The sequence below is a fragment of the Amyelois transitella genome, chromosome Z (genome assembly GCF_032362555.1).
Source record: "Amyelois transitella isolate CPQ chromosome Z, ilAmyTran1.1, whole genome shotgun sequence".
Lineage (NCBI taxonomy): Eukaryota > Metazoa > Arthropoda > Insecta > Lepidoptera > Pyralidae > Amyelois > Amyelois transitella.
Window position 1 is genome coordinate 11151621 of NC_083535.1, and position 14950 is coordinate 11166570.

At 38.3% G+C, this 14950-nt stretch overlaps 1 protein-coding gene across 8 annotated transcripts in view; it reads left to right on the forward strand.

Annotated features, from left to right (window-relative positions):
* The window catches only part of LOC106133952 (protein phosphatase 1 regulatory subunit 12A), a 60259-nt gene that overhangs the window by 10695 nt on the left and 34614 nt on the right, over nucleotides 1–14950 (forward strand). For all 8 annotated transcript variants that reach the window (XM_060953475.1, XM_060953477.1, XM_060953478.1 and 5 more), the window contains exons 2-6: nucleotides 6126–6256; nucleotides 6903–7021; nucleotides 11207–11355; nucleotides 12498–12653; nucleotides 13697–13883. In XM_060953475.1, coding sequence (XP_060809458.1) covers nucleotides 6126–6256; nucleotides 6903–7021; nucleotides 11207–11355; nucleotides 12498–12653; nucleotides 13697–13883 — 742 coding nt within the window. The remainder of the gene's footprint in view (nucleotides 1–6125; nucleotides 6257–6902; nucleotides 7022–11206; nucleotides 11356–12497; nucleotides 12654–13696; nucleotides 13884–14950) is intronic.

Sequence of the window (14950 nt, forward strand, 5' to 3'; positions counted from 1 at the left end):
TCCTAGCGAGAGGTCAGGTCTAGAGTACCTTAAACCGACAAGCTTGTATGAAGAGAGTAATAAACGTGAAGCGAAATGAGTATGTAGGGTTTGTGGCGTGGCAAGTGGGTAAATTTGTCTCTGCATGACCCATCGGAATTAGACATGGTTTTTTGGTATTATTGATATTTAGATGACGGTATTTCTGGCTCAGTGGCAAAGTTCTTGCTTTTTAACCCGTGTATTTGGTTTGTGCCCTATTACAGCAACGATGGAAAATAATGGCTCGGGCTGTAAATACTTATGAAATGTTATAAAATACAATGTAATCGATTTAGCATACTATGACACAAGTAAAACTTTGGGGCTGTTACAATGAGTGATTTGTTCAAAATGAAATACGCCCGATAGGCCCTTATCTATGGTCGCAGTGAGTCATCGAACTGGTGGTCTCTTTACATTAGTCAGAGCTATTTTATGAGTAGACCTAAATGAATTGACCACTAATATGTGTGTTTAATATGGTGATTCTCGTTGCTGGCGTGATAATGATAAGTTCTAAAATTATTTGTACATTTCGGATATATTGAGCTATGCCAAACATGGTATTGTGTAACTGGTATAAATGGGAAGGATTATGTGGATAAACGCACTTTCTCGGAAAAAAAAATTCAGTATTTTTGACAATACTTTTAATGTTATAGGTAGTTTATAGTAGTAGATTAGTAACATAATTAACTTGACATAATGGATGCCTGAAAAGGCAAAACGTGGTGATACCAGTCATGATGTGTTGTTATTAAAAAACGACCGTCGAGTTTGTACCAAAGTTTCACAAACAAATGATTCTTATATTGATAACTTATGTAGGTACGTATATATATATTCATCAGAAATGCACATATAGTTTAAAATATGTAAAATATATGCGGGCAAAGGCTATAAACATTCGTGTTTATTTTTGTATCAATATTGCTTTCTCCCATCGACATGACATTCTCAAATTATCTCGATTTTCAACATTAAATTCCATATAAAGAGTAAGAGAAGCTTATTTTAAGAGAAACAAGTATATGCAGGGATCGCAAAAATCGACAAAAATATACATTATTCAGATTTTTGTGGGGCAAAAGTAGCCTCTGCCAACGCCTCCGGGAAAGAGGCGTGATCATATGTGTATATATGTATATTCCTTATAATATATAGTGACATCAAAGTATATACGATATTTTTACACCGTTCTATTTTTGTGCGAAGTACCTACATACGTAACGAAACTATTGATACATGGTTTCGCAAGGAATCGGGCTAAAATAAACCACGCAATACCAGCAAAACGTACGCTTGTAATGTTCACACTCCCATACTATTATATTATTATAAATGTGAAAATGTGTTTGTTTGTCAGTCTTTCACGTCAAAACTTACTGAACTGATCTCCATGAAATTTTGCATACATTTAGTTTGGAATATTGAGAAGGATATAGGTATTTTTTATGCGGGCCGTAAATTATATTTCATTGTATTATCTAAAATTCTGTAAAAGTGACAACAGATAAATTTTTGTCAATAATTTTTACTGAACGTGGCCCATTAGACTTTTGTAGACTGTTGGCTCTGCTTACACCGCATGGGATATAGACGTAAAAATATATATGTATGATTTTTACGAAATATTTGTGAGTGGAAAATTTAATCCCTTAGTATTCTCCTTATAACATCATACAAAAGAACACAATTTTAATTAACTGACTGTTTCTTATGACTAAATAATTTTATGTTATGATGAAATAGGTAGATTTATTTCGATTTGAGCACCACTATATAAATAGAAATAATTAGTTTTATGTTATTAAGATTTCTATAGGCCACTGATCTCAACTCAATACACCGTTTACACCGTTACGAGTATATTAACGGCTCTATTTGCTGAATATTAGTAGTTATTTTTGTTATGCCGTGCCGTGTGGTTCCCGGCACTATTATAAAAAAGAATAGGACCACTCCATCTCTTTCCCATGGATGTCGTAAAAGGCGACTAAGGGATAGGCTTATAAACTTGGGATTCCTCTTTTAGGCGATGGGCTAGCAACCTGTCACTATTTGAGTCTCGGTTCTATCATTAAGCCAAATAGCTGAACGTGGCCATTCAGTCTTTTCAAGACTGTTGGCTCTGTCTACCCCGCAAGGGATATAGACGTGATCATATGTATGTATGTATGTATGTATTTTTGTTATATTGATAACTTTTTGTTTACAATTAACTTTTCACTGTACATATAGTACGTTGCTCGAATCTAACAAAGTATTTTTTATGTAGGTACATTGTATAAATGATACATTTTTATTATGTTATTATTATTTTTTAACAATGCGGGCGTTATTACACGTCCATATTAAGAGTGTAGTTAATTTCACCAAGTACGAATGGTCCCTTGACAATGTTTGAATTTTACCAAACACATTGTTCTGTCAATCTCAATATTTATTTAACTGTTCGCCGTCATAATAGCGCGTCAAACGCTCGATATTCATTATATGCCATTATGATATGGGCTATGAATAAAAGTTTTAATTAACTACGCTTTCACTTGGCTGTTCCACAGAAAAATATGATTTTTTTTCTGCAATGTATCTAGTTTTTCGTTTTATTAGTATTTTAATCTTTTGTCTATAAGTCTGGATGTCAAGTCGGTGGTCCCATCTTTAAATTTTAATCTGTATTTGTCGTTAGTTCAATTGATATTATTAACTGTACATACTTAATTGTATTTATGTGTGTAGTTATGGCGATTTTATGCTCTTATACGTATGTTGCTTTGCGAATGCTATTGTGATGATAAAATGATAACATTTAGACATTATTTTGTGCGCATGCGAAAGTTTTCATCTTTCTGGCGGTATGTCCTCGATCATTTTAGGTGGCGCCCGGCATCCGCCTGTGACCACATCCCTGAAGTATACGACGTCAGGGTTTTAAACGAAGTGACTCCCGTTTAACGCCCACAATTTACCCATATTATCATGGGTACACATCCAGTTGCCTTACGAGGTTGCTCACGCGAAGTTATAATTCCATTTTGTTATATGTGTAGGACTGTAATGATTGTATATTTGTGAACATTTATAAAGTCCTCCTACTGAAGTTTGATCCGATTGCATCCTCTGTGAGTTTGTTGTAGGACATTGGTCGTGCTTAGAAGTCAGTAGGTACGTCAGGTTATTGCCCGAAGCGGCTCCCGTTGAACCTTTGACTCTGGTCAGAAAAGAACTGAACCCAGCTTCTTGCACTAATGAAAATGAGAAGCAAATACAGTAAGGTCTTTGTCGCCTCTCCCAATCTACCTCGTTCTACCTATGTTTAAGACTACATGAATCGACTAGCTTCGATGAAAAGAAAAAAGCAGTACCTAACTGGCAAGACAAAAAATTGTCTGTCCTCTGCCTACCCCTCCGGGAGAGAGTCGTGATATTATTTATGTATGTGTTTTTTCTCAAGTGTTTGATAACAAGGAATACCATCTGAAATGTACTGCTTAATACGATACTGTGCTGATCAGATAATTTTCATTCCCTTACACAGTGGATGAATATATAACTTACCTAATACCATCCGAGTGCGTGTTATAAGTTTAAGGTTACTGTGTGCGTAATGTTACATATTATTACGCAGCTCCTTTTAGCAAAGCGCGCGTGACCGGTGGAGTGAAGAACCGTGTGCATTTTGTCTCGGTATATGTAGTGGCTCTCGTTACAATTGAATCCAAATGTTCGTATGAGCGAATTTGTAAAGTAAAAATAGGATATTAAATAAATAAATAAATATAAATATATACGGGACAATTTACACAAATTGAGTTAGCCTCGAAGTAAGTTCGAAACTTGTGTTACGAGATACTAACTCAACGATACTATATTTTATAATAAATACGTATATAGATAAACATCCAAGACCCAGGCTAATCAGAGAAAGTTCGTTTCTCATCATGCCCTGGCGGGGATTCGAACCCGGGACCTCCGGTGTCACAGACAAGCGTATAACCGCTGAGGCACAGAGGCCGTCGAGATATTGTTCTCATTTCTATGGTAACAGGTCATCTATGCCTCTTTTTTTTTCGTTTCCTTACGATGTGTTAACTACGAAGTCAACATCTTAGCTAGTACGGCGGGTGCAACTGGAGAGAGAGAGAGAGAGAGAGAGAGGGAGACAAAACTAGTTTGCCCCCGTTGCAACCTTCCCATATAGTTACACTATGCTGTGCACTTAGTTCGGTCACGCGCTGGCGGCTATGGCACTGACCATGCCGTCGGTTACGAACTGCTGCACAGTATGCACTTGGCGAATGCGATTTCTACTGAAAATTTAAAAACTCAGGTGCTAGGAGGATGCTCCTAGCGTTAGTCTATAGATTACGCATCTCTATATGGAGAGCTCGGGGTATATATACCTATGACCATCAACCCCGCGGTGGAAGAGTCCGTATTTTACAAGATGACTCCCGTCTGAACACTGCAACCTTGAAGGAACCTAAATCATATTGGATCATTGTTATCAGTCCAGTTGCCTTAATATTTTACCTTACCGCAGTAAGAGATGCGGTTACCTGTAAAAATTCACGTAACTCAGATAAGAGTCATTGGTACGCGATTACTGTAGATCTTTTTTTTTCTCTGAGAGAAAGTGAGACCTTGTCAATGTTCATAGCGCCCCAGATTTTGCGAAACAGGTACTTTGTTTCGTCGCTTCTCCTTCATTTGCTCTTTGAGCAAAAGCAACGGTGGTAGATTTAATAAAAAATTGTACTGACCTCATTAAGGGATGCCTTGTGTTCTATTTTGAAAATAAATATATTTACTCTGTGTACTGTACAGCAAGTCACGCGCTGGCGACTGTGGCACTGACCATGCCGTCGGTTCCGAACTGTTGCACAATATGCACTTGCGAATGCAATACTTGGACATTATAACATTTCATGTACCCTATTACTGATGCGAATGTTTCCGAAATGTTTGTGTATAAATAATAACAGCACTCCATCTAGTTCCCATGGATGTCGTAAAAGGCGACTAAGGGATAGGCTTACAAACTTGGGATTCTTTCAAATATATGATACAAATTATGTTGACAAATGAAAATATGTGTGAGTTTTTATGGAAATGTGAAAAATTTTCGACTAATCTTAGCTATTTTGTCTAAAACATGAATTTATTATCACTATGTTCCTTTACTTTGCTTTGCGGTGCGACCAATGCGACATATTTTAGCATAAACGCGAAGATGCCTGTTGCTATCATTTCAAATTGTCATATTAGATTTCAAACAACAAATGGGATGTTCGTTATTTACACATTTGATGCTTACAGTAAAATAAGGTGTAAGTAGATACTCATTACCTCCTGGCGTACTAACAGGTCAACTGTTAGTCCGTCGTCCCTGGAGAGGATTCCGCCCTCTATTTATGACCACGGTCAGGTTGGGTATAGGTAGTCATATCATTACACAAAATGACTCTCTTCTATACCTCCTGGCGTTATTCCCAGTTACATCATCATCTTAAGCCTCCTTTCATGATCCCGGATTGGATCAGGTTTTTACAAAAAGCTACTTCAATCTGACCTGTGTTACTTTTGCAGGTTAACCCAACCGGCATCAAATCATTGTTAAGCAATGCTTGTCTTAAGTTTATATTCTTTGAGACACCTTTTAACACCATCTACATTGAGATGAGAATGATTCTAAAATGAAACCACAAGACGCAATTTGTGTATTTTGTATTGTAATTTTGTTAATTTTTTTTATCGCGTTTGTGAGATAATATCGTGATAAGTTGTTCATCTTGAAGCTCGGCAAAGATTCACAAAAATTGCAGATAACGCATTTAAAAGACAAAATGAAGAACTATTCTGAAATCTCAATAAAGTTGAATCTTATTCAAGGTGTTTAGGGACAAGACGTAGGACTATAGTTAAGGCCAATACAAAAAATTGTCCCATTACCACGCCACGCCTCACTTAGAGCGGGATACCGCGAGAGCGGGATTTGACAGGATTCTTCATTTTGCACGGGCAACACTTCGTAACTTTTTAATTTACTGGACTTCTTTTTATTTGAGAAATCGTTAAAACTATTGTTTGTATGGTTCCAGGCGTGCATCGATGACAACCTGGATATGGTGGAGTTCCTGGTGAAGCACGGGGCTGACGTGAACCGCGGCGACAACGAGGGCTGGACCGCGTTGCACGCCACGGCCTCCTGCGGCTTCCTCAGCATAGCCAGGTGAATGCCATTTCAATCTCCTAAGATTTATCCTGCCTGATCCTCAGAATGATACCATCCATCTAGGCGATGGGCTAGCAACCTATGTCACTATTTAATTTAATTCCATCATTTAACCATATAGCTTGTACTAGATACATAAATACATATGGTCACGTCTATATCCCTTGCGGGGTAGACAGAGCCAACAGTCTTGAAAAGACTGAATGGCCACGTTCAGCTGTTTGGCTTGTACCTACTAGATAAATGTGCCATTTCTATTAGTCGCCTTTTACAACATCCATGGGAAAGAGATGGTCCTTTTTTCAAGTGCTTACAACCGCACGACAATAAAGTTCGCTTTGCAAAATACTCAATAGTATAATTAGTGTTATAAACCATGTTAGTAATGTTTGATTGTTTGTCGATGTTCTTACGGTGAGGGATAACATCGTGAGGAAACCTGCATATCAGGCAACTATATGTGTACCCATGATCGATCAAATAAGGGTGCAGAGGTCAGACGGGAATGTAGTGTAAAAAACCTTACTCACCAAATCCAGGATCCATGGTCAAATGTATACCCTGGGCTCTTCTCCAGAGTGTTGAGGTTGAACTTGGACTAAAGCCAGCAGGAAGACTAATATTTGATTGTTTTTTTTTGCAGGTTCCTCTTAGAAAATGGTGCCGATGTGGGTGCAGTCAACTACGACGGAGAGCTAGCCGTCGATATAGCAGAGAGTGACGAAATGGAGGAACTCTTACAGAAAGCTATTGACGAGAAAGGTAATGAGTTTGTCCATTTAATATTACATGCAAAGGAAAATATTGTAGGTCTGTCCAATGGAAGCGGTTAGCTTTACCCGAAATAGAATAATTAATTTATTACGCTGGCAATAATTTGTCAAAAGTCAGCATTACGCGATGCTGTAAAGTAGTTAGCTTTGTTTTGGCTTCTTTTTATTACTATACATATTCTAAAACTGGTCGGTTTATATTTGATAATAGTCCATTATTGTCTCAATATAACATAGCTATTCAGTGTTGCTATGTGAAACGCAGAATTACTGCACTCATTGACAGGTCTGCTATATTTCTTAACAAGTTTTATATAGGTCGATATTTCGGTATTCAGGTATTTTATGTTGTGTCGAAAGTGTTACCTACCAAAATTTAGTCAGAAATTCTAAATCGTGTTACAACAGTTTTCAAATAAAATATAATATTCCTATAAAAAAGTTTAAGAAATAGGGGAAGACCGCAAAAGAGATGGACGGACGGCGTAAATGATAGTATGAGCAGAAAGGGAGTGACCAGTGAGATGGCAGTTGACAGAAGTAATTGGGAATAACTAACATACTGCGGCGATGGTGTCCGCACCCCATCACGTCTCGTTCCCGGCGGGAGCGGTATGCGGTCTGCTGAAAGCCGCTTTGCGACGATGAATGTAAGAGGAGGAATGAAGGATAAGATTGAGGAAGTATGCCAGATGATGGATGAAAGACGTTTGGATGTGTTGTGCGTGAATGAAACGAAGCGGAAAGGATGCGACGCGACGCAGCACGGCCCTTACACGGCGTATTGGTCTGGAATTTCCAGTACCAGCCGAGGCTGTCAAGGGGTCGGTCTAATTCTTTCTGCACGAATGGCTGAGTGCGTGAATGAGTATGAGTGTGTCAGCCCTCGTCTTCTATGGATTAGGCTGAAAGTTGGAATCACTCGGATCTTCGTTCTAGGTGTTTATGCACCTTGGGATGTGGGTTCGAGGGGTACAACATCAGCAAAAAGCGAAAACGAGGAGTTCTGGAATAGTGTAAGAGAAGTATTGAAAGTTACCAAGCCAAATGAGAAGATTATTATGTTAGGTGATTTTAATGGATGGGTGGGTGTAAAGCGTGATGGATATGAAAAGGTGCTTGGTGCGTTTGGTGACGAAAAGGTGAATGATAATGGAAGAAGTGTATTAGAAATTTGTCTAGAGTGGGATCTTTTTGTGTCGAACTCAATGTTTCAACATAAAGAGATCCACACCTACACAAGAGTGGAAGGTATTTTAAAAAGTATGATAGACTTTGTGATTGTAGATGAAAGATTGAAGAACAAAGTGCTGGATACCCGTGCATATCGCGGTGCTGGCATTGACTCGGACCATTTACTGGTGATATCCCGGATAAGGGGTATCTTCAATCGCTGGCGGCACAGGGTAAGGGAGCAAACCAGCGCTTTGGAAAGAGTAAAAGTAGAAAATTTGCAAGATATGGATGTAGGTAAGAAGTATATTAATAAACTGAAGGATGAATTTGAAGATTTAGAGGAAATGAGCGATATTGAAGATGGATGGAAGGAATTTAAAGAAAGAATTGTGAAAGTAGCTGTTGAAGTGTGTGGTGTAAGTAGAAGAAGGAAAGGAAAAAATCACAAAAATGCGTGGATGAGTAAAGATGTGCAAGAACTTGTGCGATTAAAGAAGAAAGCATGGCTGGATTTGTTAGCAGCAAAAGCTAACTTAAGAATGCAAGAGGTTATAGATGAAGATGTGAATGAAGCACGTAAGGAATATAAGAAAATGAAAGATTTGGTTAAGAAAGCTGTGATTAGAAAGAAAGAAAAGTATAAAGAGGATTTTGATAAAAGGCTATCAGAAGACTTTCAGTCAAATCTGAAAGTATTCTGGAAATCCGTAAGGTCAGCCCGAGGAAATACTATAACCAGAGAGCTGACTAGGATCAGATGCCAGGATGGTAGCGTTGTGAAAGGAGAAGAATGTGTACTAAAGATATGGAAGGACTATTTTGAAAGTTTATTTGAAAAAAAGGAAGGAAATAAGAAAGATTTCTGCTATAGCGAAGAAAAAGAGAATGAGATGGAAGGCGAAATTGAAATGTTCGAAATTGTGGAAGCACTTAAGAGTATGAAAGCGGGAAAGGCTGCTGGGTGTGATAGAGTGTCGGTCGAGATGCTTAAAGCAGGAAAAGGCGTAGTTGCTAGTCAGTTGTACTGCCTTTTCAATTTGTGTTGGAGAAGCGGCCGAGTACCAAAAGATTGGTGTAAGGCTGTTATCGTGCCACTTTACAAAGGAAAAGGGTCACAGCTGGACTGCAAAAATTATCGTGGTATAAGCCTGCTTAGCGTCGTCGGCAAATTGTATGCTAAGGTATTGATTAATAGAGTCAGGAATGAAACTGATGACAAAATATGGGATGCTCAAGCGGGATTTCGAAAGGGAATGGGATGTACTGATCAGGTCTTTTCCTTGCGGTGCATAGCCGAAAAGTTTTTGGCCAAGAGTCAAAAAGTCTATTGCACATTCGTAGATCTGGAAAAGGCCTATGACAGAGTTGAGAGGAATGAATTGTGGTCAGCACTTTCTATGCATGGGGTGAGCAGTCTCTTAATACGAGCACTGAAATCCTTATATGAGGATTCGAGTGCTTGTGTCAGGATAAACGGAGCGCACACTGAGTGGTTTAAGATTGAGAAAGGCGTTAGGCAAGGATGTGTTGCGTCACCGTGGCTGTTCAACCTATTTATGGATAGCTGTTTGACAGATTTGAAAGAGTCTAAAAGTGGATTAAGGATGAATGAGTTACTCGTCAAATGTCTGCTCTATGCCGACGATCAGGTTATACTGGCGTCATCAGAGATTTAAAAGAGAAAGGAATGAAAGTGAACGTAAGTAAAACTAAAACACTGGTTTTTGAAATGGAGAAAGAAATGACAGCATGTAATATTTTGATTGGAGGAGAAAAAGTGGAGCAAGTGAAAGAGTTTGTATATCTAGGATCAAAGTTTACATCAGATGGCAAGTATGATAGTGATATTGAAAGGAGAGTGAACGCGGGGAACATGGTGAATGGAGCTTTGCATGCCTTTATGAGCAGTCAGAAACTATCCAAAAAGGCTCGACTGGCTGTGCACAGGGGCGTGTTGGTCCCGACATTAATGTATGGGAGTGAAAGTTGGGTATGGCAAAAAAAGCATGAAAGCAGAATAAATGCAGTGGAAATGAGAGCGTTAAGGAGTATGATGGGTGTGAAATTGAGTGACAGGATAAGGAACAGCGTGATAAGGGAATGTTGTGATGTGAAAGAAGTTGTAGTTACAGGAATAGAAAAGGGTATGTTAAGATGGTTCGGTCATGTGGAGAGGATGAATGAAAGCAGGTTGACTAAGCAGATATACAAGGAGAGTGTGGAGGGAAAGGTCGGAGTGGGAAGACCTAGACGAACGTATCTTGATCAAATTAAGGACGTCCTGGTAAAGGGTCAGGTCAAAAGTACCCGAAACCGCCGAGCTTGTATGAAGAGAGTTATGAATGTGGACGAAGCGAAAGAAGTATGCAGAGATCGTGGCAAGTGGAAAGAGGTAGTCTCTGCCTACCCCTCCGGGAAAGAGGCGTGATTTTATGTATGTATGTATGTATGTAACATACTGTGCCGACCCCACGTTGAAAGTGGGAAAAGGTAACGACAAAGAATTCCCATAAATAATGGGTGATACTTAAGACAAACATAAACTGTGAATAACGTCGTTAGTATAACATAGTTTACATGACCCGACATGCCTTAAGCATAGTTTCCTATCTATACTAATATTATATCTATACTAATAGCATAGTTTCCTATCTATACTAATATACTAATAAAGCTAAACAGTTTGTTTGTTTGAACGCGCTAATCTCAGAAACTATGTATTAGTTTTTTATAAGGCCATTGCTGTCTCCTAACTTGTCTATGTACCTGGCTTTGACTATCTTTCGGTCAATGGCCAAAGTTAATACAGATATTTCTTTTACTTATTAAGATTACGACACCTATTTTTCTATTACCGCTGAAACTGTAAGCTGAAATGAAGCTATTATTAATGTTCGAACATACTAAACTGATCATTAAAATAATTTCACCCTATAAAGGTATATAATATTTTATTTGTATGTATGGCCGCTAATAGTTAATTTTCTTGTAATTTCAGGTGTAGACTGCGAGAAATCCCGTAACGCCGAAGTGGACACCCTTCTGAATGATGCGAGGAACTGGGCCGCCAATGGTTACGTGGAAGTCAGGGATCCTAAGACTGGTGGAACGCCTTTACACGTCGCTGCGGCTAAGGGTTACATTGAGGTATTAACTCGTTTATTGAATTATGAAATATACGAGTTATAATATAATAATACAATAAACGAGTTAGTAAACTCGTTTATTGATGAAATATTTTGGTGAATATTTTCATGTAATATATAAATTCATCTCTTAGTAACTTCGGTAATGAGAGCAACACTCTAGGTAGCAGATTCTTAATCACAAATATCGTATTATTGTACCTCATTGATGATATTATAGTTATAATGAAACGACAAAATATACATTAAGATTATTATTTATTCTGGACTTTTTGATATGTAATAATGACATGAGAGTAGCTGCATTAGATGGGTGTGACTATTCCCTTAATTACCTTTTCCGGCATCCACGGAAAGAAATGGAGTGGTCCTATTTTAGATTACGGGAAACGATACGGCATATTAACGACTTTAATTTACTAACCTTACTAATAAGCTGGTACTTTTTAAATATCTTGTATTATATGAGAGTGTAAGCATAGCGTTCCATATTATCACACCTTTATCCCTTGCGGTGTGGACATAGCCCACAGTCTTGAAAAGACTGAAAGGCCACTCTCAGCTGTATGGAAAATTGGAGAAAGCGACAGGTTGCTAGCCCATCGCCTACAAGAGAAATCCCAAGATTAATCCATAAGTAATAAACAATTGATACGATGACCTTCATATGTGAAGCAGCGCGGGTCCCGGGTTCGAATCCGGCCAGGGCATGATTAGAAAAGAACTTTTTCCGATTGGCCTAGGTTTGGATGTTTATCTGTATAATTATTTATTATAAAATATAGTAGGTATCGTTGAGTTAGTTTCTCGTTACACAAGTCTCGCGCTTTCTTTGGGGCTAACTCAATCTGTGTAATTTGTCCCGTATTTATTTATTGTGCCATGTATATCCCGGCACCAATACAAAAAAGAATAGGACCACTCCATCTCTTTCCCATGGATGTCGTAAAAAGCGACTAAGGGATAAGCTTACAAACTAGGGATTTTTTTTTAGGCGAACCTGTCACTATTACAATCTCAATTCTATCATTACGCCAAATAGGTGAACGTGGCCATTCAGTCTTTTCAAGACTGTTGGCTCTGTCTACCCCGCAAGAGACATAGGCGTGACCATGTGTATTTATTATTTATTCATTCATTTAGGTGGCGAAAATGCTGCTAGAAGATTGCAACGCGTCGCCTGACAGTGTCGACTACGAGGGCTGGACTCCATTGCACGCGGCGGCGCTTTGGGGCCAGAAAGACGCGGCAGCACTGCTGCTAAAGTACGGCGCCGATCCACAACTCAATAATTATTCGGTATGTTCACTATTTATCTATACGTAAATAAATTATTTCACAAACTTAACCTATCATTACAGATATACCTAATTCGATAGGATAGTATTCAAGTTAAATAAAATCACGCCTCTTTCCCGGAGGGGTGGTAGGTGGAGACTAAATCTCTTCACTTGCCACGATCTCTGCATAGGTACTTCCTTCGCTTGATACACATTGATAACTATCTTTGTGCAAGCTCGGCGGTTTTGGGTACTCTTGACCTGATTCTTTATTAGGACGTCCTTAATTTGATAAAGACTTAAAAAGAAAAAAATTATTATCAAGACTTTTATTACTTTACTTAATTTACTATTTTCTATTTTTTTCTATTTTATATATAAAATTCTTGTGTCACAATGTTCGTTCCCGTACTCCTCCGAAACGGCTTGATCGATTCTCATGTAATTTTGTGAGCATATTGCGTAGGTCTGAGAACCGGCCAACATGTATTTTTTATAGCCCTTAGTGATAAGGATTGTCCACACTTAACATTTTTTTAACTAGTAATTTCTTAAAATTTATTTATATGGAAAAACAACGTTTGCCGGGACAGCTAGTATAATATAAGTCTTCCGATATTGAGTGATTGACTGATAGACAACGTCGTGGCCATGTCTTTAACTCCTGTTTAATGTTGATATTTTTGTAGACACCATATGCAAAAAAGTATCAGACGCGTCTCCGTTGTGCCGTAAGAGTAGATTATACATAATATTGGAACTATTTGGTACGTTTATACGCCGTTATCATTTCAGAGTTCTTGAATTCGATTTAAAGATCCTATTTTCCATTCACTGACTGATATGCGGCATTCTCCTGTTTAACTCTATATCTCCTTGAGTTAGCAACCTGTCACTATTTGAATCTCAATTACTCAATAGAATCTTTAAGCCGTACAGCTGAACATGAAACGCCACGTTCATAAGACTGTTGGCTTCGTCTATCCCTTAAGGGATTATATGTATGTATGTGTGTATCTTTTTAACTTTATTATAATATATAACCGTGATTATTTATTCCAGGGTCAAACCTGCATGGACCTAGTTGATCCGAGCATATCGGCGTGGCTCGCGGACGCCACACTGAAGGCGCCGCGTCGCGTCAACAACAACAACAACAACAACAACAAAAGGAAATGCAGCCCTCCGAGGCACGAGGTCAAGAGGGTCGAGCTGGAGATCACAGGGCAGACAGACAACAATGTTAATGGTATGGTGTTTATGATTATTTATATCAAGAACTAAGTAAATAATAAATAAATAAATACGGGACAAATTACACAGATTGAGTCAGCCTCGAAGTAAGTTCGAGACTTGTGTTACGAGATACAAACTCAACGATACTATATTTTATAATAAATACTTAGATAGATAAACATCTAAGACGCAGACCAATCAAAGAAAGTTTCTCATCATGCCCTGACCGGGATTCGAATCCGGGACCTCCGGTGTCACAGATAAGCGTAATACCGCTGCGCCACAGAGGCCGTCAAATGGGCATTATGTCTCTTTTGTAGTGCTTTCTCGAACGTCCATCGTCAAACGGTTAAGATACTCGACTAAATGAAAGCGTTATGCACAGGATAAAGTCGTATCGCATGTACCAATGACTCTTTCCTGAGTTATGTTCATTTTTGTGGTTATGATGCTCTGATTGTGAGAGAACTTTGCAAACTCAGGCAAACTATGATCCAATTTGGTTGAGAATTGGATTCAGTTAAGACGGTTGCGGAGAGGAAAAATCTGACTTACTGGCGTCAGTATTGTGGTCATACGTGATAAACATCTAAGCGTTATGAGAAACTAAAGATTCTTGGGTTGTGGGCGTTTTTATAGTGTGGTGACAGGGTTTTATTTATTTATTTATTATACTGCAAATCTCTGACTGCTGTAAAGTCCTTGAGTTATCAAATAAAAACTGTTAAGAAGAACTGTACTATTTTTAAGGCTACAAGGAAACGAAAAGTGGGAGTTTCACTGCGTCATTTCATCATTATATCATTTGTATCTTAATTTCTGTTTATAATACAACTGATATCGCAGCATCTCATCATTTTGTTCACAGAAAATAACAATTCATAAGTCTTAAGCTCATACTGTCTAATCTATTATCCGTGAAATACATGCTGTATTGCCTTTCACGTGTATAAAAATTCTGTTGAGAATGGACTTTTTGTATTACTTGGCATAAGAAATGGTATTAAGCAACAGAGTTTATACCGACTGATCCGTGTCACTTGAGAGGATCATTTGAAATGTCATCCATCCGAAAAAAAA